Raw genomic sequence first — 24,987 nt, 5'->3', positions numbered from 1 at the left:
AGGAGGTGGTGAAAGACAGAAAACCCTAATATGGGTGATGGGTTGGCCGGTGTGGAGTTCTTCTTGGGGGATAGAAAGGGCTTCACTTGTGCCAAGGCTGAGCCCTGGAATCTACTTTCAGCACCAGGGCCCAAAATGAGGAATGCCAGTTACAAGAAAAACGCCTCTGAGCATGCACAAAATGCTTTTCCTTTCACCACCAAGTAACCACATACTGACCTCACACATTTAGGATTAAGAAACAGGATTTGTGAGGCAGACAGGATGGATTTGCCTTTTAAAAAAACAACAAAGTCCTAGCTTAAGGAACTGAAGGATGTGAGGAAATTTAACCCAGCTGTCTGTTTGTGTCCAATAAAGCCAGGGAGGGCACCTTGAATGCCCTTGGCTGTAACCACATACTATGCCAAGGTAATAGCAGCAGCTCAGTAATCTGGGCTAGAAGCAGGGGCGGATCTGCTATGAAACTAATGAAGTTTACACTTCAGGGTCCCTAATCCCGGAGGGACCCCAGAAGCGACTGAGGGTCTCGAGCAGTCAGCAAAAGTCAGCAAAAGTTGGCAACAGGACCACCAGTACCTCCAGCTATGAACAGAAACCTGAGTTTTGAGGTTTCAAGACTCCAGGCTGAGATCTATAACCCTTTCACCCTGCTTGTTTCGTATTTACTTCCCTCCCTAAAAATCCCTTCCTTTTAATTTCATTACACTTCAGCTAGCGGGGAAATCCAGTTCTTGTTATTATTTGCTCAAGGGCTTCACCGATCTCGGGCTAGGGTGGGGTAGGAAAGTAATTGCAATAATCCTTAATACAAAACACAAGCCGTTTCATTTTTAAAATAGGGTTTTCGGATGGGGGAGGGTGGAGACAGCAAGAAAACAACCTGCTTCCTCGGCCACCAAACACTCAGCTCCATACATTCAGATCTGCCTCCTCCACCAGAGGAGAGACAGCTGGGAAATTTCAGTAGGTAGGGAATGAGACGCTTAATCTCAGGGTTGTGAGTTTGAGCCCCATGTTGGGCAAAAGATTCCTGCATTGCAGGGGATTAGACTAGGTTATGTTCCCTTCCAGCTCTGATTAACACCCTAAAAATACTGTGGGGAGAAATTGAGAGGGGATTTTCCTGACAAGCGATGACAGTTCTGTATTTTTAAAAAAATGTTAAGATTTCACTTAAAATCACAGGCAACAGCAGCCGGAATGCACAACACAGACTCGTGAGAGAAGTGTAAATCCAATCAAATCGAAATGTATAAGGCCCGGGTAGCAAAGGAGACAGGTGTACAACACACCCTCTTCTCTGCCCCACACAATTGGGCCATCTCTTTGGAATCCTGGCTCGGCCTGCTTCTCTGGCTTCTGGGAACTGCTCCCGCCTCCCCCTGCCTGAGCTTTCCCCCGAGGCGAAGAGAGTGGCGGGCGAGAGAGAGAGAAGTGGGTGTGGGAAAGCAGCAGGTGTCTTCGGCATTTGGCAATCGCTCAATGGACAGCGTGTTGCACGAAACGCACACGGCAGATCCAGCCACGAGCCAGCTGCTTTGTGGGATCTCCTCCTTCGCGCCCAGAAGGGAAATGTCGGCCTACTAATTTGGGGCTGGCTAAGTTGCCTTCTCCTGCTCGGGTACGCCGACGCCACCCGCGTTCACATTTAATCCTCAGCTTTTCCGGAAGGTTTGGGCTACTGAGCTTATCCACATCGCTAAGTTTGTCGAGATTTACTTGCACACACACACACGTACCTCGTCTTGGACAATTTGGGTCAGGGCTGTTTTCTGGGGCCCGAGGCTATTTTGACACCGCACTTTTGGCCTTGTGCTGTTCTCCTACAGCGAAAGCAGTTCCTCAGCAAAGGTCACAGGTAATAGGAAAAGGAGAGAAAGGGAGTCTGCACATGGGGACTGGCTACTGTTGTTAGCTAGCGGTGACTCTGGATGCTGCTGTTTCCATGTGGATTGCGAGTGTCCAGTGCACTAGTTCAGTTTCGAAGGCATGCTGAAAACCCATGGGCAGGAGAGTGACTGCATGAGCATCGCCAAAAAAACAAAAAAGAGGACAAGAAAGGGCGCAGATTTGCATTAAAATGACTCATGCTCCTTTATGTGTATACACACAAATTTAGAAATGACAACTATAATTTACCGTATTTTTCGCTCCATAAGACGCACCTAGTTTTTAGAGGGGGAACGCAAGGGGAAAAAATTCTTTAAAGGGAGCGTTGAGCAGAGCCTGTATGCATCCCAGGCTCTGCTCAGTGCTCCCTTTCACGAGCTGCGTGGAGCGTGTGTGCGGCGCTTGCAGGCTTTTCCCCAAGGAAGGAGAAGGGCAGCCCATCACTGAGGGGTTGCCCTTCTCCCTCCTCGGGGAAAAGCCCCCAAGAGCTGCACACATGCTCCACGCGGCTCTTTAAAGGGAATGCGGCTCTTGCTGGCTTTTGTGAGAGGTGGGGGAAGGGACAGAGCGCGGCTAAGCCAGAAGCTAGAACAGCAAGAGGGAGCACTGCACAGCGATCCCTCTCGCTGTTCTGGTTTCTGGGATAGCTGCGCAGCCTGCATTTGCCACATAAGACGCACACACATTTTACTTTTTAGGAGGGAAAAGGTGCGTCTTATAGAGCGAAAAATACGGTGAATAGAAATACAATACTTCTCACCATAGTGGAGGATCCTGTGATTACATGCCTTGTGTGTGTGCCTGGAAGGGACCACAAGGATAATCTAGTCCCACACCCTGCAGTGCGGGACTATTTTGCCCAACATGGGGCTCAAACCCACAACCCTGAGATTAAGAGTCTCATGCTCTACTGACTGAGCTATTCCTCTTTTCTTAGGGTTCTTTATCTTTAAACTGTACTTGGGATGGACAGCCCTTCAAAAAGAGGACTTTCCCCTATAAAACAGGACATTCGGCCACCCTCACGGGCAGGAAAGCACCAAGAACGGGACTTAATAATATCTGGGTAAATTGTCCTGGAAATCATGCTGCGAACTGAAGTCATGGCTCAGCTCACCAGGGCTTCGCTTTCTTCAAATGCCTCAGAATGTAAAAGGTGATAGGAAAGATAACAACACTCATGGTGTTTTTCCCTCCTCTCACCATGACTAAGCATAACCTGCCTAAAAACATTTTTATCACCACTGAGTTACCACAGTCTGGTTACCAGCATTTAGAACAGGGAGCAGCAGGGACTGTAAAGTCCTCAAACTTGTTTTCAGCCAACTCACTGATTCTCAAATCATGCATTCTTCTATGCTAGCTGAGGGATGCCTCTGAACATGAGCCTTTCCCTCACTAGACAACCTCTGCAAATATACATGATCCGAGGGAAGGATTTCCAGGTGAAAGCATGATAGGTTCCAGATAGATTTTAACCCCTAGTTGTTCACCCTGTTTTTAGAATGAAAATAAAGCTTTGAATAAGTACAGAAACACTGTACTTAACTACAGCCCAGCCCCTGCACCCAGCACCCTGAATTTGGGGATCTGTTGCCACCTCTGAGTTTCCCAAACTTGAGATGCCAGCAGTTTTTTTTACTACAATTCCCATCATCCCTGACCGCTGGTCCTGCTACCTAGGGATGATGGGAGTTGCAGTCTAAAGCAGCTGAAGACCCAAGTTTGGGAAACCCAGGCCTAACTAATGAGAAGAATAAGGGTTTTCAGAAGAAGAACCCAATGCCAAAAATAAAAACAAAAAATCAGGATCCATAGCCTAGTCCATACCATGCCCAGATTTAGTTTAAAACTGAAGCCAATCCAAGCTTGTAAAAAGACATAATCACTGGAAGGGCCTTTGTTGCTCTGCTAGGGGGCAGGGAGAGCACATTAAGAGAGCAGAGCCATTAGTTATTCCCTTCCCCTTAGTGTTTGTGTGTGTGTGTGTGTAAAAAGGATTCTTCCTTCGGGCAGAGTTATGTTTTTAACAAGCGTTTCCCAAGCAATTGTTGTTATATATTCTTTTCCTCTCTCCTTTTCTGGCCTGGACATGTCTGGACACCTTCTTGCTGTGAGGCTGCACGAGATCCCACACAATTTCTCTCTCTCCAAACATCCTCCCTCATGCCATTCTAGAGCAACGTTCATGCTGCGTGTTGGGGAAAGGGGCAGGTGGAGCCAAGGTTATTGCCACAAGACAAAAAGAGCAAGGGAGAAACCCCTACTGGGCAGGAGGCAACATGGCTGAACTTTCCAGGTGGGGTCATTAATGAGGAAGAAAAATGCTAAGATTGTGGGGTGTGGGACGAGGCTTTGAAGAGCTAGAACAAATTGGGGATTGGGTAGGAAAGAGTCTCCAGTCCATTCTCCTAAATCTGATTGGCCTGCAAAACTTCAAGTCTGAATTCTGCTATTTGGAATATAGTTAGCAGAATACAGTATTATTATATTGAGATGCTTTTGGACTTGGGGGGGGGGGGCATACAAAGGGTTGTAGCCAGATAAGTTGTACTCAAAGTAGACACATTGACATCAAACTGATTGACTTCAATGGGTCTACTCTATGACTAAGATTAGATACAACCAAAAGACTGAATTCTGGCAATGCGATAGTTTACATGACTGTCTCCAAATATATATCAAGAAATATCTATACGGAGCTTTGTGTGTGTGTGTGTGTGTGTGTGTGTGTGTGTTTTTAAAGACCACCCTTTCGAAATTGGGTTTTAAAAATCCCATCCATCAAATTTAATGTTTTTGCAAAACTGCATTTCACTGAAATTTGTGTAGTGACTGAGAGATTAGCGTAGCAGGTGCCTCAGTGGGCTAAGGATGTAGACAAAGAACGCAATACATTTTGTGCTGCAGAAAAAAAGAATCTTGGAACACCTCCCATTTGGTACAAATAGAAATACAATTAATTGTGTATTTTGAATTTGAACCCTTTCCTTCAAATTGTTCCTTGTGAGTAGGAACCCTACATACTGCTATTTTAACAAACAAAGTGGAAATGCATACAATTGCTTCACTGTGCAACATTTTAGGTCTGGTGTGTGTGGTATTTTTTTTAACAGGGATTACAAATGCAATAATATGATGCACTCCTGAAACACAGCTAAAAATGTTGTGTCTGAAACATCTACAGAGAGAGCTCACCTATAGTCAGATACATATGCTTCACTACAGGGATAATTTTAAGACATGAGTTTTTTTATCACAGGTAAGTTCTGTGCATCAGTGATTGAGGCATAATTTCTTACCCAAAATTTCTGTTTTCAAACCACTTGAGAATTTTGAGCTGAGTGAAGGGAAGGAGCCATGCCACTAATGCACCCAATGCAATCCATGTTCAGACAGCAAGTACACGATAGTGTAGTAATATGCTCATTGGCCTGGTTTTCACACCACAGTAAGACAAACTATGGCTTAGCATGAATGAGCTTTTCTTCCCTCCTCTCCAAACAACTCACAAGCTGTAACCAATGTTTACTGTGTGTGGTTTGTTTAGGGAGACAAACCATGTACTTGTGTTCGCATGTAACAACTAGCCAAACCATGGCTTAACTCCCAGTAGCACAGCAGAAGCAGGGGAGGAGGACAACATTGTGATTTTCTAACTCTGCACCAGCACAACTGCTCATCTGTGCTTAGCCATTCTTTAGCTTAGTATTACATGTAAACAAGGCCATTTTGTGTGTTCTTCCTACCCCTCCTTCCCACCTAAGGACGATTCCTCTGCACAAACAACAATGTGGGTATAGTTTAGCTTTTCAGTACTCCCACAGTGCTCTTGGTATGCACCACTGAGATGCTTTTAAGCTCTGCTTTACAACAATGAGGGCTAGAAACTTCCTTATTGTTGAACAGGACAGCAATGTAGCTCCATAGAATTAACTGTGTGACTGCTTCTGGAGGTGCCTAGCACTAATAACTCGTTGCTCTTCCACTGTAAGCTACAAGCAGAATTGCAATAGATTTTCCGTGGTCCTGAGGACATTGAACTTTTTCTGTATGTTCATCAGGCAAGCCACTTTCCTAAAATGGCAATGACCAGAAAGGTTTCCCCCTCTTTTTAAAAATTAGCAATATAGTGTTATAGCACTGCAACACACTATTTTAAGCAGTATTTCACTAATATTTTAATATTTTTAAAAAACTGGATCAGAAATGTAGCTTGGAAGCATTTAATTAGGAGGGAGGATGTGCACTTCTAAAATGGCAGTGACTTGAAACAGCTTTCTTCTTAGTATTTTTTATTAGCATGAGAGTCTTATAGTGCTATGGCACTTTAATTTAAGCAGCATTTGGCTCATTTTTTAAAAGTTAAATAATATATATATATATTTTCACTAATTAACAGCTCAATTAAAAAGGGTTATAAAACCCGGACTCGTTCACCTGCTGGATACATCACTGTCCATGTCGACAACACTTCTAAAAAAGATGGAAGGGTAATGCTAAGGGCATCTACAGTCTTCTGTCCTTCTAAGAAAATGATAGATTTTCTACGGTAAGAAAAGACAGAAGAAACACAGGGAAGATTATAAATGGATAACAATGCTGTATTGGACACACATACACACACACACACCCCCCAAATGTGAATGAACAGGGCATTATTCCACACTAAACAGCTAGTATGGAAGCAGCTGTTATGTCTGCGTTCAATTTGGATTTTGCAACTCCTTAAGAGTTGAAAATCATAGATGATTTTTAAATATCTGTCACACTCCTGTGATGTTACAAACACGTTACGAAGATTCACATTACAGGAGCAGTCTCCTGCTCCTATCGTTTTAAGATCAGGAATGTCTATTGGGAGAGAGCCTGGAAGCTAGTTAAGGGTATAAACACAGTTTTGGAGATTGTATCCTTTCACAGGTGACTTAAAGAAAGTGCTGAATATGTGTATAAACTCACATTTCAGCCTGGTCCTTAAGAAAATTTTAAAATAAATCTGTAGTGCATGATTTATTAGGTTACAAGGGCTATAAAGTACCACAAGGGGAACTAAAATGTACTTTCAGAGCCACTTGTGAAAACATCCATAGTTAAGGATAAGGTTGAGGGCCTTAGAGGCTCCGGGGACAGAGCAAGGTAGCAATCTAAGACACAAGCCAACAATTCTGCCCATTATCCTTCCAAAAAAAATAAAAATAAAAATCCAATGGAGGTGTGGTAGCTATTTTGCCTACAAAACTAGGGTAGCCTCGTTACCTACTAAATCAGAGACCTGGGGTGGGCGGGAGTTGAATAGCAGATCCAACCCCCTAAATCTCTACAAGCTTAAACTGAAGAATGTCGTTCCACCATAACTGTTAACACACTTGTGTGTTCTCTGTGTATATTAGCGACAAGAAACCCATCATTCAAGATGGAGACAAGTAAGGCCCATATCCCTCCATTTGTATCTGCCCAGAAGATTCCACTTAGCCCAACCCACCTCAAAGACCATCCTTCAAAATATCCCTCCCATACTCCCCAAACACACACTCAACACACCCAGCCGAAAGCTGCTCAAGGGTGTGGCCCTTCCCAGTGTGTCCCAACAACATCGTCCTTTCCTCCTAGGGAATAAATAACTTCTCCTTCCAAGGACAGGATAAGGTTCAGGCTTAGAGGGTGTCGTGTGATCCCAGAGCCTTGAGCAAGGAGGACAAGTCAGTAGGCCAGGAGGCACCATGATGGAGAGATGGCGAGGAAGAAAGGCTCAGTTGGGTTGGGAAGCCGCACTCGAAGAGCTTCCGTCAGGTTCCCGTTTGACTTTTGCGGGAGGCTCTGTCCCAGCTTTGGCCTCTCCTTCTCCTTCCTCCTTAGCACCTTCATGTGTCTTCATGTGCTTGCTCAAGTGGTCACTTCTCATGAAGACCCGGTTGCAAACAGGGCAGGTGAACTTTTTGGTTCCCGTGTGGGTCTGAAGGTGCCTCTGCAGCTCATCAGAGCGGGTGAAGCGCTTCCCACAAAACAGCCAATTGCAGACAAAGGGGCGGTCGCCGCTGTGCCACCTCAGGTGGGCCTTCAGGTGGGATGTCTTGGCATAGGCCTTGCCACAGCCAGGGATGTGGCAGTTGTGGAGGTGCTTCTTCTTGGAGTTGTCAGGGCACTGGCCCACCCTTTCGGCTTCCTGGCAATTAGGGCACCGGCAGGCGGTTTGGCCAGAACTCCGGGTCACGGAGCGCCTTGAGCTCTTTGGCCTACCGCTACCATCCCCAGCCTGCTCCATTGGGTGGGGCTCCTGAGTAGAATCCAGGGACTTGATCACTTCCTGGCCCATGAGGTGTGGCCCTGAAGGCAACAGGTGGTGAGGCGGGCCACAGAGCTGATGTTCTGCAGTGCCATAGCCACCCAGCCCTGGCTGAAGTCCGCCTGTGTGGCCCGGCGGCTGGAGACCACTCTGAAGCTCCATCCAGCTGGATCCGGCATGGAGATCCCACCATGGATTGATGCCACCATCGTCAGCGCCACTACTAGGATGGGTAGGCCTGAACCAAGGTTCATAGTGGTGAGCCATATCTGGTGCTGCCTGTAGGAGCTTAGAGTACGGGCCAGGGGCCAGCTGGCTTTCGCCGTCCAGGTCTAACCTTGAAGCCCCATGCAGCTCGTAACCAGCATTGCCCGAATACTCCGTGTCGGGCCCAGCCAAAGGCAGGTGCTGGAGCTCCGTGGGTTGCAGAGGGGACGGGAAATCTCCCCCGCTATCCGGGCTGGTGTGGGGCTGGAAGGTCTGCAGCGGCTGCAGCTCTACGTGGGTTGGAGAGGAACGGGGTGTCTCAGAACACTGGTTGCCAAGAGAACCACAGACGGCTGTGAGCATTGCAGAACTCCTCGGTGGGTAAGTTCTCAGACACACCTGGACAGGAAAGAAGGAGGAAGAGAAAGAAATGGTTGTGAGACAACAGCAAACAACAGCACAGAAAGCGTAACCCTCCCTCTAAGGGACAGGCAATTTTGATTTCTTGGTTTCTCATTTTCCCCATCTTCAGTTCTCCACATTTCCACACCAGTTTGCTGGTTTTCCAAGTTCTTATGAGAATTTGCCAGCATTTTAGTGTGGATTTATCCCAATATACTCATTTTTCTATGCAGTTCTGTCTAACGTACTGTCGTGGACTAGCTGGATGCAGAAGAATGGTGGGAAGCACAAGCGGGAGAACCACCAAGGGAAGGAAGAAGGCTCAAAGCTTGGGGACGACAACGAGCGGTAAGAGGGGGAAGACTGGGAGGAGGAGGTGTCAGAAGTTGAAGAGGTAACAGGGTTTAGTGAGCAGGGAGAGTCTGTGGCAGAGAGAAGTCCAGAATTGGAGGCAGAAGCTGAAGCAGGAAAGTGGGATGAGGGAGGCCAAGAGGCAGAGATGAGTCAGGCAGGGGAAGCTGCTGGCTGTGGCATGCTCCCCTCCCCCCCACGTCTCCCAGGACCAGAAGAAGTATGAAGCAAGAGGAACAAGAAAACGGATGCAGCAGCATAGTCTCAGATTGCTTAGGAAGGACCCAGGGGAGAAGGAGACTTTGGCAGCTATGGGAAGGCAGGGGCCGTCAGTCTCTGTAACTGCCTCATAGGGGCAAGACCTAGCGATGAAGAGCTGCACACTAGGCCTGGCATTCCTGAGCAGATCCTGTTTCATCTAACAAAAAGTTAACTTCTTTTACTCCATGTGATTTATTGCTGGCACATACACATTTTTTTGCAAACTGGTTTCCCCCAATACAGTGCATTTTTGTAGGCTATCTTCACTAATATAGGTATCTTCACTTTACCCAAGTGTACGCTGTGTTTGCACATTGTTTCCAAAAAAAGTCTGAGTTAGGAAGGTTCACATTTGCATGCAAACTGAATCGAAATTCTCCCCAACACCTACTCCTTCTGAGGACTTTATCCACACTTAAACTTCGCCCTGCTCCTTCCAGGCAGAGGTCTGTGCTTTGATGCTCTGTGTCCAAGCGTGTCCCCACCCCCAAGTTTCCCCAGCAGAAACATGCTCTTTAAAGCTGAATCGGAGCAAACATCAATTCAGGTTTTTCGTGGATTGACATTTGCTCCGAATGAGCATTCAAGAGTGAGTTTTCACAGGGAAAGCTCTGGAGCAAAAGAAAATTGTGCAGGTGCTCGGACACAGAGCTTTAAATCACAGACCGTGCCAAGAAAGCGTGTAGGAAAGTTAAGTGTAGATAAGCCCCAACTCCCCCCATTTCATACTGGTTAGCTGGTGCTGGGTAAAACCAAGGAGGCGAGATGCAAACCAGTATTTATTGGGAAATCCCCCCAAAATCCCAGGGGAACAATTTTTTGACAACAAAGCTATGGCAGAATTTCTTGTGAAAGATGACTTCTCTAAAATGCTTTAGAACATTGTTCCCTGCAAGTGGGATCCCAAATGGATCACATGATCCTTTCACTGAGAACCCCCTGACCCTTTTCTGAGAAACCTCAGAGATCCCAGAAGCCTAGTTTGAAAGCCACTGTTTGCTGGCCCTTCCTGACTGGTTTATGTTTGTTTTGCAACATGTCATTGACACAATAATAGTGCATTTGTGGTGGATTAATACTACACCTTCCACACACCATCCTGCTTTATTAGTTGTTATGTGACGCTTCCCCACGTTCTTGCTGCCTGGAGGGGGCACTCTTGCAACAAAAGTGGAACAACCTACCCCTCAATGCAACCTGGGAACATTTGTGGTTTGAAAAGTTATAGGATTTCAGCAGAAAGCTATGGGGCATGGCATCAATCGGAAACAAAGCGTCGTATCTGCCCTGAAACATGTGCATGCGCAAACACTATTGAAAACTGGATAGTATATAACTGCTACCATCATGAGTGCAAATCATCATGAATGCACAATAAAAAGGACGTCTGGAGCGTAGCGTAGACACGTTAGGTTCTTTTTAAAAAAACAACACTGGTAGAGGTTGTTGTGGTGAGGGTATGGGGTGGGGAAGAGATTTAAATATAGCTTATTCTCTTTTTCTTCAAAAGCCTTTCTTAGAGAAGACCCTTTAATCGTCGGCTTCTGCAAGGCAGATAACAGTAATTATACCATCTGATCTTCAGCCGACTTAGCTGTGATGGCACAACTCTTGCCTTGTCCCATCGAAGGGAAGAGGGTTTGCTGAGTACTTTACAAAGCATAAAAACGCACCGTCTGTTTCCTCCCACTCTTATGGAGAAGAAAATAAAGATTTGAGGCCTGCCAAGCAAAGCTAAGAAAAACTAAGAGGTGCTTGAAGAGTCCACAAACCATTGTGATATCCAACACACTAAGGGTGAAACAGCTACAGAAAAGCCAAACTATCTTTTTATTTATGGGCGTTTATGGATGCCAGGAAATTCATATTGTTTCTGAACATTTTTTTCTCCGTAGAATAGAGATGCTTAGTTCTATAAAGAAACATGGAACATTTGTTTAAACCCATTTCTTCCAGAGGCCCTCCACCCGTTCCCATTTCGAGAACGGCAGCTCTCCATAAAACAGATCTTTATTTCATATTTATTGCCTGTTCCTCAGGTTTTCACAAGTGAAGGTTTTGCCATCACTGCATTGTCATGCTGGGAAAAGCTTCAGTTGCTGAATTTCTGTGTGGCATAAAGCAGCCCTGCCAGAAAATAACAATCCTAACAGTGCAATCATAAGTAGAGGAGGTCAAAGTTCACCTTCCCTTATAGCTAGACCACTTTGTATTCCAGGAGTGAGGAACCTAATATTTCTTAACTACAACTTCAGCAAGCTGTGTCTGGGCAGAAATCAGCGAAATATCTGGGGAAATCCAGCCGCATGGCAGCCCTTGTTGGCAGTGTCATTTTTGCCTATTTTCCTCACTCAAAAATAGCTCAACGTCCAATTTCTTTCTATGCACAAGAGAAAAGTATCAGCTGGTGTAGGGAAACCCCAAGGTTTGTGAAAAACAAACAAATATTCAGGGAAAATAGCTTCCAAAACAGTCCAATGACTCAGCAGCCACAGAATGCTATCCAACAGTTGGAAGGAATACCCAAAAAAAACCAGGGCAGGGGATATTAAATAGAACATCCTGGAAGTGGTCATGGCTGGCTACAACCCTGGATGAAATGCTCCACGCTGCAACATTTAGTTGCAGGCCTCATTTGTTTATTATATAGCAACAAATCCATATTTGCCACCAAGTGTAATTTCAGCAGGGAAGCCCAGTCAGTTCCAGATCCCGACTAAGAATGTTTTCCCAAGCAATGTTTGCCATATTCACATTAGTGTTCCAAAATATTTTTTTAATGTAATGTAAAATGTAAACAAAGAGCATCTTATGTCAGGAGTGTGTGCAGGAGCCGGGTCCTGTGACCAGTAGGGTTTCGCAGGACTGGGGCCTTCCTTTGTTCTGGAGAGGCAAGGCGCGGCCGCACAGGTGAGGCTGCTTGGTAACTCACTGCACCTGGTGGCTAGAGCCGGAAGGGATATAAGGTCAGCATTTTCCTTTGGCTCTTTGCCACAGCAACACATTTCCTGCCTCACTGCATTTGGCTTCTTGCTTCCTGATCCTCGGACCTCGGCTTCTTGACTCCTTGCTTCACGACCCTTGGCTTTGTGCCTCCTTGCTTCTCGACCCTCAGACCCTTGACTTCATGACTCCCTGCTTCCTGGCCCTCGGATCCCTGGCTTCTGGACTCTCGTTCCTACTCCCACCCCACCATCTTGCCCCCGGTCCCAATGTCCTCAGCTGGGACTTCGATCGCCTGTAGACTGGACTGTGACACCTTCACTATGTAGGCTTGCTCAAAGCACTATCTCAGTAGTGTCAAACTAGACAAGACTATTAAGCACATTTAGACTGACCATATACCTTGATCTGCAAAAAGCAGCTGGATTCTAGCACGGATTGGGACCATAGCATGCTGGAGGGGGAGTTTTAATAATCCCCCTCTGCCATTTCCCACTGCAACTGCTCCTCTGAATGGGCTCAAGTGGGGGGGGGGAATAGGGGCAAAGAGCAAATTCTGGGGAGATTTTCAGTGGAAAAACAAAACGCAAAGGGTTAAAGCCCTTCTTGATACAGACTAGGAGCTCAGGGCTGCTTTTTCTAAAGAAAGAATGCTTCTAGTCTAAGTGCATTCTTAAATCATTTCTTAAAAGTCACTTCGAGGCTATGGACGCATTAGCAGCATAAATCACAAGGTCATTCCATCACCTGCATGCTGTGTTTCAAGTCATATTTGCAACCCTATGTACACACCAGAGAGGAGGTGGAAATGTCTTCACCAGGTACTAATTGCCTGTTTGGGTTCCCTGTGCCTGCAGCCCCACTCAGACTCCTGTTCATGAAGCTGTTATCTGCCGATGGGCTGCCATTGGCGCATGCGCAACGGCTGCCTCAGATGCACACACCTCGGCTTAACCGCAAAGTGAGCACGGCTTATGTTTTCAAACCGGAGAGAAGCTGCTTTGAGGAGAACTGGATCAAAGAGCAGCATTTCTCAAGAAACTGCAGGATAGATATGGATCGTGGCCAAGGTTATCCTCCGCACATGATTTCAGATACCAGCGGCGAGAGTGTACTTGAGCCAGAGTGAATTGTACTGCCATGTGAATGGTAACAAACCTAAATTAAAAAGAGGAGTGACGGGGAAACTACAATTCGAAGTGGGGAAAGCTAGGAGATTCCCTGGGCTCTCTCACACGAGGACCATTTTGCTTTGCAGATACAGTGGTACCTCAGGTTAAGAACTTAATTCGTTCTGGACATCTGTTCTTAACCTGAAGCACCACTTTAGCTAATGGGGCCTCCTGCTGCCACTGCTGCACGATTTCTGTTCTCATCCTGATGCAAAGTTCTTAACCCAAGGTACCACTGTACATCTGTTCAGGCCATTACTTGTGGTGAACAAGGAGAAGGCCACAGTCGTTTCCATTTCTGGTAATTAGGTGTATTACCTGCCCTGGGAGAGCTTACGTTCCTTTTGAAGGACAGGTTCATGTTCTGGGAGTATACTCTGGTGGCTTATGTGTGCTATACAGTAAGTGCTTATGCCCAGCTTAGGCTGGTTCACTAGCAATGGCCACACCCCTATTGGGATAGCCTGGCTTCAGCTGCCCATGCTTTGGTGACCTCCCATCTGGACTACTGCAATGCACTGTATGTGGAGCTGCCCTTGTAGCTGCCAGTGCGGTCTGTCAGATTGGACCATGTGTCACTGGTCTTGAAAACACTCCACTGGCAGCCAGTGAGCTATCAGGCCCAACTCAAGGTGTTAGTACTAGCATGTTGTTGTTTAGTCGTGTCCGACACTTCGTGACCCCGTGGACCAGAGCACGCTATAAGCTATGCCATGCAGGGCCACCCAAGACGGACAGGTCATAGTGGAGAGTTTTGACCAAACATGATCTACCTGGAGTAGGAACCGGCAAGCCACTCCAGTATCCCTGCCAAGAAAACTCCATGGACAAAGACAACAGTACTAGCATATTAACTCCAAATGGCACCTAAAATAGCACCTTTCCCAGTAACAACCATCTTGGATCCTATGATAGGCAAGTGAAGTCTTGTTAATAGTCAGCCACTGGGGGCTGCCTGGTTGCTGGTTATATTTTCAGTGGCTTCTCCCCATTTGTAGTCTGCTGTCCCTACTGAGGCGTATCTATCTCCCTCAGTGCTCATTTTCAGGAGAAATTAAAAAATATTCCTGTTTCCCCAGCCATTTGATGGCTGAAAGACACTGCTCCTGGCAACCCTGAAATCATTGGCTGAAAATGTTTTTAATTGTTTTACAGGGGAAAAAAACTTTTAAAACAGAACCTTTAAAAATGCTTTTAGTTGCTGTGTTTTTAATGTTTCATCATTGCTGTGTCTGATGCCTTGGGCGGAAGGACAAGGAAATACAACTCAAATAAATAACTTTTTATGACGTTTAGGAGTAGCCAGTCAAGTAACATGAACGCCACCATACTAAAGGTGACTACCAGATGCAGCTAAGTGGGTCGTGTTTGAGGAATTCCCTGTGCCAAATCTGCAATTGCACTTAACATAGAGCACCAACAACACATGCTAGCTAGAGGTCTAAGAGGCTAACCACATTTGCATCGCTTACCAGCACATCACAGCTAACTTAGGCAGAAGATTTTAAGAGCCATTAATGGGGGGGGGGGGCAGAATGTATAGATAGGGGGCCTGGTTCACTGGGCACCTTCCCCCAAGATGTCCCCGTCTGCAAAATTCCCACTGAAATGTGCAACCTCTTGAGGGAATCCTACTACACATAAACCTGCCAAGTTCAGTACTTTAGCATCCTGTGCAGCTAAATGTACAGTGGTACCTCGGGTTAAGTACTGAATTCATTCCGGAATGTTCTTAACTGTTCTTAACCTGAAGCACCACTTTAGCTAATGGGGCCTCCTGCTGCTGCTGCCGGAGCACAAATTCTGTTCTCAACCTGAAGCAAAGTTCTTAACCTGAAGCACTATTTCTGGGTTAGCGGAGTATGTAACCTGAAGCGTATGTAACCTGAGGTACCACTGTATCTGCATACGGAATGGGAAATGTGGTAGAGTCAAAAAATGAGAGACTGTCAATCTGCAAATATCAATTAGAATTCCCCCTTCCCCAGTTTGGGTCTCTAGAGGAAGAATTTCAAAGAGGGCAAGGATGCAGTCAGGGAAAAGAAAAAGAAAAGGAGGAGATGAGGAAGGTAGTGGGCTCACAGTTGTAGATTCTAATTACTCCTGCTGCTGCATGGCTTCGAAGAGACAGATAGCATCAAAGTTGATGGAGTATCCCAGAATTCCATGTTGTGCTGTGTGGCAGTGTGACTCACTCCCCAGTTCTATGGAAATGGTGCAATGGGAGAAGGGAAAACCCCACCCTGGGCAGGGACGGCCTATGGTCTTTCAAACTGCAGCAGCATCCTGCGCAAGGCCTAAATTTGGCACTCCCTGGCACTCAGCTTCTGTTCTGCATGTGCACAACATCAAAGTTGTGGTGCCCTGAGGTGCCCTCCGCAGCTTGGTGCCTAGTGCTGGGGACCTGGTCACACTGCCCTAAGTGTGCTTCTGCCCTGGGCTGTGAAACTGACCTGTCTCAGCCCCCTGAAGGAGCACTTCCACCCCCATTGTTCAGCCTGGACACTGAGGTCCAGCTCCGAGGGCCGTTCTGGTGGTTTTCCTCACTGAAAGACATGAAGTTACAGGGAACCAGGCAGAGGGCCTTCTCGGTAGTGGCATCCACCCTGTGGAATGCCCTCCCATCAGATGCCAAGGAGATAAACAGCTAACGTATATACTCAAGAATAAGCCAACTTTTTCAGCACATTTTTTATGCTGAAAAGCCCCCCTTGGCTTATACTTGAGTAAGGGTCCTTTCGGGCTGCTCCTTCCTCCTCTTCCGCCTTTGCCTCTGTCAGTGGCGGCAGCGGAGGAACAAGCAGCCTGAAAGCAGCCCTTTGGGGCTGCTTGTTCTTCCTCTGCCACTGCCGCCACCACCAGGTTTGTGGTGTGGTGAACCGGCTTATACTCGAGTCAATAAGTTTTCCCAGTTTTTTATGGTAAAATGAGATGCCTCGGCTTATATTCGGGTCGGCTTATACTCAAGTATATACGGTATATGACATTTAGAAGATATCTGAAGGCAGCCCTGTATAGGGAAGTTTTTAACGTTTGATGCTTTTACTGTTGGAAGCTGCCCAGAGTGGCTGAGAGAACCCAGTCAGATGGGTGGGGTACAAATAATAAAATTACGATGATGATGTTGACGATGACATTTATATCCCACCGTTCCTCCAAGGAGCTCAAAGTGGTATACAGTGGTACCTTGGGTTAAGTACTTAGTTTGTTGCGGAGGTCCGTACTTAACCTGAAACTGTTCATAACCTGAAGCACCACTTTAGCTAATGGGGCCTCCCACTGCCGCTGCGCCGCCGGAGCACGATTTCTGTTCTCATCCTGAAGCAAAGTTCTTAACCTGAAGCACTATTTCTGGGTTAGTGGAGTCTGTAACCTGAAGTGTATGTAACCTGAAGCGTATGTAACCTGAGGTACCACTGTACATAGTTCTACCCTCTTCATTTTGTCCTTGCAACAACCCTGTGAAGTGGGTTAGGCTGAGAGGCTGTGACTGGCCCAAGGTCACCCAGTGACCTTGAGCCATACACCCACTAGACACACATGTACACAAATGTACACAATTGGTGGTCTTAGCCACCCTTCCAAGGTCATATGGTGCCCTGCTCAGTCTATTGCGAAAAACACAGAGCGTGGCTCAAGTCTGTGAGACAGAAATAATGATCGATCCTAGATCTTTAAGCCCCAGCCAATTACTCATCTATACAACTGGATGCATCAAGTTCCCAGTCAAACAAAAGGAGAAATCATTCAAGTCCCTCTTTACTCTCTCTCACTATGAGGCACTGCAGATGTTATCACAGTTGGCTCAGGTAACACCCTGCCTCCCACTAAATAACGGCTTGTGCAAGTTCTGCAAGCAGTGTAACATCTGAACTGGAGATGCAGGGAAGATTGCCGAAACAAATTCCTAGTCATGATGAAAGCAGCCGTTTGGTTAGCCTTAGGCCACAATCCAAAACACACTTACACAGGAGTAAGACCTATTGAACATATAGCCACATAACCTCCCTGAAAAAGGTTTGCGCAAATCAGTCAGGAAGAATGATTTGTTTGCACGACGTTTAGAAAAAGATCATCTGGAAGCAACACTGGTATTTGCCTTTGTTCACTCGGAGAACCTCATGGGTCACATGCAGATCACACAATCCTTTTAAAAGGCTCCTTTGGTCTAGGATCTGCCATTTTAATGCTTTATGGAATGGCTCTGGATCCATTCCAGTCCGGCTTCCGCGCTGGTCATGGGACCGAGACGGCTCTGGTCGCCCTAACAGATGATCTCCGCAGGCAGCTGGATCGAGGTGGGTCGGGGCTGCTGATTCTTCTAGACCTGTCAGCAGCCTTCAACATGGTCGATCACGAACTCCTGGACCACCGCCTTGCCGACGTGGGGATCCAGGGCACAGTCCTTCAATGGCTGCGCTCGTTTCTCTCTGGTCGGGGACAGAGGGTAGCGCTTGGGGGGAATTGTCATCCCGCCACTCCTTGGTGTGTGGAGTGCCCCAGGGTGCGATACTCTCCCCGATGCTTTTTAACATCTTTATGCGCCCCCTCGCCCAGCTTGTCTGGAGTTTTGGGCTGGGCTGCCATCAGTATGCTGATGACACCCAACTCTATCTGTTGATGGATGGCCATCCTGACTCGGCCCCAGACACACTGATCAGATGCTTGGAAGCTGTGGCTGGATGGTTACGTGGGAGCCGGTTGAAGTTAAATCCTTCGAAGACAGAGGTCCTCTGGCTGGGACGGGACGATATGGGATTGAGGGGGCAACTCCCATCTCTTGCGGGGGTGCAATTAGTGCCAGCACCGTCCGTTAAGAGTTTGGGTGTAATCTTCGATACCTCCCTCTCCATGGAGGCGCAGATTGCAGCTATAACAAGGGCGGCATTTTTTCATCTCCGCCAAGCTAAGCAGTTGGCTCCTTACCTCTCTCGCCCTGACCTAGCCACTGTGATCCACGTGATGGTCACCTCCAGACTGGATTATTGTAACTTGCTCTACGTGGGGCTGCCCTTGAGACTGACCCAGAAACTCCAGCGGGTGCAGAATGCCGCAGCGAGACTCCTTACGGGGTCTTCGCTGCGAGATCACATTCATCCGGTGCTATACCAGCTGCACTGGCTCCCGGTGGAGTACAGGATCAGGTTTAAGGTGCTGGTTTTAACCTTCAAAGCCCTATACGGCCTAGGACCCTCGTACCTACGGGACCGCCTCTCCTGGTATGCCCCACAGAGGAACTTACGGTCTTCAAATAAAAAGATCTTGAAGGTCCCAGGCCACAGAGAGGTTAGGCTGGCCTCAACTAGAGCCAGGGCTTTTTCGGCTGCGGCTCCAACTGGTGGAATGCTCTGTCACAAGAGACAAGGGCCCTGCAGGACTTGACATCTTTCCGCAGGGCCTGCAAGACAGAGCTGTTCCACCAGGCCTTTGGTCAGGGCGCAGCCTGACTCCCTCCTTTGGCAACCTTTACAAAACTTTAGTTTATGGTTGCCATCAATTTTGATTTTAATTAATTTTTATAATGTTGCACTATTTTAGTGTTGTTAGCCGCCCTGAGCCCGGCTTCGGCTGGGGAGAGCGGGATATAAATAAAATTTATTATTATTATTATTATTATTATTATTATTATTATTTAATAAATAAATAAATAATGCAACATATCATTTCTCTCTCTTATTTACTTAATAAACTACTTATATTGGGTTTCTGTAGTGATCTGGTGCATGCTCTGAATTGCCTTACTTACCCCTCCAAACAGCTTTTGATTGGTGCGTTGAGGTGCATGGAAATCACAGGATTAAGCCCAGCTGGTGGCAATTAGTGGATTTATGGAATGTACTTCCCATTCGTAAGAAAGTACACTTGGCATCAAAACTTATGTAGCGCTGGTGATTGATATTACAACGGCACAACTTCCCTAAGAATGCACACTGTTTCTCACATATACAGAATGGAAGTTTTTTTAAAAAACAAAACAAAACTTGAAAGCGTATCCACTGCTTAATCTTCCTACTGCAGACATGACTATGGTACTGAAGTTTGGAAGCCACACAGTAGCAATTATCTGGCTCAGTACCTCTTGCTAGCAAGAGACATACAGGATCTATGCATAATACCCAAATTCAAAAGCCTACTCTAGAAGCATAACCACAACAGAGGCTGACAGAAGGTAGATCGGGATCCAATGGCAGATCTCTGGGGGATAATCAGTAGTACCATAGAGTTGGTAGGAATGGATGGATCTACCAATTTAGCTTCTCCCAGACTTTCATTTTTCCAATCTAAAATTAAGTTCTCCCTTTTTGACAGCAACTTGCCAAAACACACACACACACACACCCCTCTACAAAATCCTCGTAAATTCATAGCCTTTTAGTGCAATTTTTTCATACTGCCTCTGACAGCATAACCATCGAAACCTTGACACTTCCCTCTCCCTTCCTCCTCATTCCTCACATACAAGGCATGCTTTAAACTGCTATCACCTTAGGACACGTCAGTAATGAAGAAAGATGATGGGCAAATGCTAAACCTATTAAGCAGGTATGGCTGCGGAGTATTAAAATCATGTGAACCATCTGTGATTGCCATCTCCTTTAGATTCAGATACACACGCCCTTTGGCTGATGGCCCCTGTTCCTCTAGGGCTCTCTTGCCCTGTTTTCACAGGACTCAGAGCTCCTGAAAATATGCTGCACTGTGTCTAAGGTTATGTACACATTAGCAGCTTGAAATACAGGAAGGTTGTTCCCCCCCACACACTGCATTTGAAGTCACTGCACACACCAGAGAGGGAGTCAGGATGTAGAGTAAACCCATTACCCGATTTGTTTCCAAACTGCTTTGCTGAAGTGGTCATCTGTGCATCCACAATGGCTACCTGAAATGTACACACCTTAAATTTACCCAAAGCTCCCGTTTTCTAATGGGATGCAAGCTGGTTTGAGGAATCAAACAGGAGTATTTCTCAATAAGCTACAGCCTACAGGACACCTACGAATTGTGGCTGATGTCATGCATACTTGGCTTCAAACACCAGCAGTGGGAGCATGCTGGAGCCAGAGTACATGGTAATGTATACACAGCCTGAGACAGTGGTGGCATTTTGGTGGTAGCGCCTGTGCTGGTAGAATATGGCTTGAGGCACCAGAACAGAGACTAATACCAAGATGGGGAGTGTGGGCCAGAAAGCCAGGATCAACAGGAGAGGTTAGGTTGTTCTACTAACTAAATGGAGTTCTCAGTCCCATTTGTGACTCTATGGGTCCATTCTCATTTATAGTACAGCTGTGGTCTAAACCACTGAGCCTCTTGGGCTTGCCGATCAGAAGGTTGGCGGTTCGAATCCACACAATGGGGTGAGCTCCTGTTGCTCGGTCCCTGCTCCTGCCAACCTAGCAGTTCGAAAGCACGCCAGTGCAAGTAGATAATTAGGTGCCGCTGTGGGGGGGAGTTAATGGTGTTTCCATGCACTCTGATTTCCATCACAGTGTTCTGTTGCACCAGAAGTGGTTCAGTCGTGCTGGCCACATGACCCGGAAAGCTGTCTGTGAACAAACGCCAGCTCCCTCAGCCTGAAAGGGAGATGAGCGCCACAACCCCATAGTCGCCTTTGACTGAACTTAACTGTTCAGGGGTCCTTTACCTTTTACCTTATGTGGTGGCACTGCAAGACTGTCACCAGGGCAACACATACTCTAAAAATGAGCTATGGAGAACTGGTGCCTACACAAGTGGGGGACACTTGCAGCCACTATTACGGTATTTGCACAATACTAGTAGCATGCCTTTGAAGGGGGCACTGGAGTGTGGCAAACTGCAGGAGTTTGATTGATTGCTTTTGATTTAGAATGTTATTTTAATGCTGATGTCTTAAGTTAATAATACTCTGTGTGTGTAATACCTGTTTTGCAAACTGGCTGAAGAACGTTTTTTACCTTTAAAAGAAGATATTAAACAACATAAAATAAATACGTAAAAATAAGCTCCCTGTCCTTATGTTCAGGGCCAGACCAACTGTAGAAACCATCCAAGTGCTTGGACAGAAAGAAACACTTTTAGGGGCATGGACAAAAGGCCTCTTAAAACAAAAGGGGGTTCTTTTTAAAACCAGGCCATCCTACATTTTGTCAAAGGAGAAGTAGTAGCTCGTATTTCTGCATAAACTAAATGAGTAGGCCACAGTAGGCATTTTGAACCCCACTTATTCAATGGTTTATCCTGAAACCATGGCTCTTTCCCTCTACCACATGTATACACATGTCCATACAAATATTGCACATTATAGGTACTTCCAGATGAGAGATTACTCTGGAATTTTTGCTGCTCAAAGCCATAGGGTTTTGTTTTGTTGGTTTGTTGTTGTTGTTGTTGTTTGCAGCATCCACACCACGTGGCATCATCAAAATGCCAGCCTTACCATGGAAAATCTGATAAATAAATAAAAACTCATTGGACAAGTGAGAAACTGCAAAAGTGAAATGGACCGATTTGCACATCCCTAGCGTGCACAACAAATCACAGAGTAGCAATTAATATTAATGACCGAAAAATGAGAATGGGTGGAAGTTAACTTGCTAGATGTGCAAATGGAACCATTTGCAGTACACATTTCCCATCTAGAAGCAACAAAGACTGCTCCCTGCCTGCCCTTTTCATCTGTCGTATCAGCGCTCTGTGATAAGAAATAAGGAATGTTTAAGTAAATGCTTAATTCCATAATGGATCTGGTTCTACAAGCTGCGGTTGAAACGTGTTCAGTAACATCTACTATCAGCATTTATTTGATCAGGGGATGTAAGAGATTGTTCGTAGTGGAACAGCTGGACGGCTAGAATATATGCATGATGTTGTGCAATCACATGTAATGGCAAAATGCTTTTGTGGGGTTAGACCTGTTTATGCTATAATCTGACCAGAGGATTCAAATAATCTTAGTAATAGTTTGAGGCTCATATTAGGGCTGCCATATTTCAAGAGGTAAAAGTCTGGACACAAAAAACTGTTGAGCTTCTGCCACTGCCAAGCCTAAGCTGCCCAAGCCTGAACCAAAACTATCCGCACAAACACAATTTTTTAAAACCCCAAATCCAGGGCATGTGCTTTAAAATGTAAAAGTCCCCCTGGATGGGCATGTGGGACTGCTAAAAGAGGACATGTCTGGGAATTCCCGGAAATATGGCAACCCTAGATATGCCAATAATTATTAGGGGATTCTTTGCCTCAGATTCTAAGAAGCGACTTTCTCATTTGGCTTGTTCAAAAGAAGCATACACCCTCCTTCATCAGATACAGGATGGTTTATATTTAAAGAAACACCTTCTTTGTTTTAAGATCTCTCCCCCCGCTCCAATAACTTTAACTACCAGGATTTATAGTTTTTAGTCATTTGTGAGATCACCCTCAACTTAGACTATGATCTTTTCTTTTAATTGTTGTGCCGAAGAATGTTAGGTGCAACCACAAAGAGCCTTCATCTCTCATCTTGTAGGCAATTCCCTTTGATTCACACGCACAAGCCAGTGAAGGGATAGCATAACTCATCTTTGATCTTCCAATAGCACTATAAAGAGCGCTTAGCCATTCTTCTCAGCTTCCACAAGTGAGCCAACTGGGAATTGCTATTAGGCAATATGCAAGGGTGTTTCATAGCTGAGGTTTACACTGCCTCTGATCACCTTTCCTGCTGTTTCTGCAAATGTCTGATTGATGTTGAAGCGGGAGAGAAAGTATGAGGAAGGTATTGGAGATGCAAACGAGAATTCTGACCAATGTAGATGTTTATATTTAATATTGCTAGGCTTTAAGTCGTGTGTGAAAAGGCTACAAATGTGAACTGGCACACATCCCAGATGTGGGACATTTGTGATCTCAGCCATTATATATGACAAATGCAACAGGACAGGAGTGAGTGCTTTAGACCAGAAGGATTGCAGTCTGCAAGTTCTTCACCTCTGTCTCCTGTGACAGCTGAATTTGCAGCTGCAAACTTCCGAAAGTCGGAGCTTTGATTTTTATGTTAGGCTGGTTCTTGGTTGCTTCTATTAATTTTTCCAGTTTTACAGCTGCCTTGATTCCATTTGATGTGGGCTTTTCTTATAATGTTTTTTCTGTGCATATTTTTGTGTTTCTAAGCTCTTTTATTCACAGACAGGCACTTTGGGCACCTTCATTTGAAGGAGAAAAGTGGGGTATAAAATACTGCTTTAAAACAAGTACAAAGCAGACTGATCACCACCAGCAGATAAATGTACACATGACGGATTGCCATTTGCAAAACTGTAGTGCCTGGCTGGTGGGAAAATGCAATCCACTGATGTATAAACACCAATGCAGTAATAACTGAGTTTCACTCAAGATGTATATGAGTCTTACCCCGCTGTGATCATTAAATAAATTTTAAATTGCTGTAGTCACATCATATCGTTAAAATATATTACCCATCAAAACCCTAAAGTTTAGCATGGGTTATAATGTACTTTATTTTTCTTTCCTTTTTGTTTAAGATCAAAGAGATTCTACATAAGACATGATTAGGGCTGGCTTGTTGGGCTATTTAAATCTTGAATTTTGTAGGCTTTTATTGCCGTGTTTCATGTGTTCTATTTTGGGAGTTTATGTTTGTTTCGAATCTATGTTGCAACCTGCCCAGAGCCTCCAAGCCAGGGTGCGATAAAATTCCCCAAATCCTCGTCTATATCCCGTTGCGACCTTAAGGTGAGTCTAAAATGACGAAGACCTCTGGAGAGGTTTTCTTGGTGGCTGCTCCATTAGCATAAAATTCCTACCATCAGCAACATAGGACCATCAAGGTATTCCAGGCAGCATGCAAGATTTAGGCTGCAATCCCATTCACATTTACCTGTGAGTAAGCCCCACTTAACTCAATGGGACTTACTCTTCAAGATTGCACCATTAAACTATTACTCAGATAAGAGTAATATTTTTAAAACAAACAAACCACCCAACATTTTTAGTCAATTAAAAAAGCTACTAACCAGGGTAGTAGCTTTAAAAAAAAAAAATAAGTATGCATAAAAAGTGCAGATGGCAAGCATCATCAGAAGGCAGGTATCCAAATTTTTTTATTCACACTAGAATGTTTCCCTTTCAAAGCTGAATCTTGATTTGAAATATGAACACGCCCTCTAAAAATTATGGGGAATCCATGGCCCTCCAGATTTTATTGGACTACAACTCCCATCATCCCTGTCCATAGCCCATGCTGGTGGTTCCTGATGGAAACTGGAGTCCAGCAATATCTGAAGGGCCACAGGCTTCCCAGCCTCTGCTCAAAAAACAAAAGATTGTTTACTCCTCGCAAAATTACAATTCCCAATATCCCTTACCAAACTACTGTGCCCAGAATTATTTGAGGAAAATAATGCTATTCAAATGTGCTGTGTTAAAGGTTTAGCATATACAAGCGCTGGATTTTGGAGGTTTTGGCCGTTCCCTCCCACAGGACGCCAA

The 24,987-nt window shown here is 45.6% G+C and overlaps 1 protein-coding gene across 2 annotated transcripts in view; it reads right to left on the bottom strand.

Moving 5' to 3' along the window:
* Positions 1–4,659: 4,659 nt before the first annotated feature.
* The window catches only part of SP6 (Sp6 transcription factor), a 97,601-nt gene continuing 77,273 nt past the window's right edge, over positions 4,660–24,987 (bottom strand). For both annotated transcript variants that reach the window (XM_080979476.1, XM_080979475.1), the window contains one exon: positions 4,660–8,785. In XM_080979476.1, the coding sequence (XP_080835602.1) occupies positions 7,646–8,749 (1,104 nt within the window). In that variant the 5' untranslated portion in view covers positions 8,750–8,785 and the 3' untranslated portion in view covers positions 4,660–7,645. The remainder of the gene's footprint in view (positions 8,786–24,987) is intronic.

The sequence above is a fragment of the Podarcis pityusensis genome (assembly GCF_964106645.2).
Source record: "Podarcis pityusensis genome assembly, chromosome: 13".
In the NCBI taxonomy this organism is placed as follows: Eukaryota; Metazoa; Chordata; class Lepidosauria; order Squamata; family Lacertidae; genus Podarcis; species Podarcis pityusensis.
The sequence above is the reverse complement of the archived record's forward strand: the minus strand, read 5'-3'. Positions and strand labels throughout refer to the sequence as shown.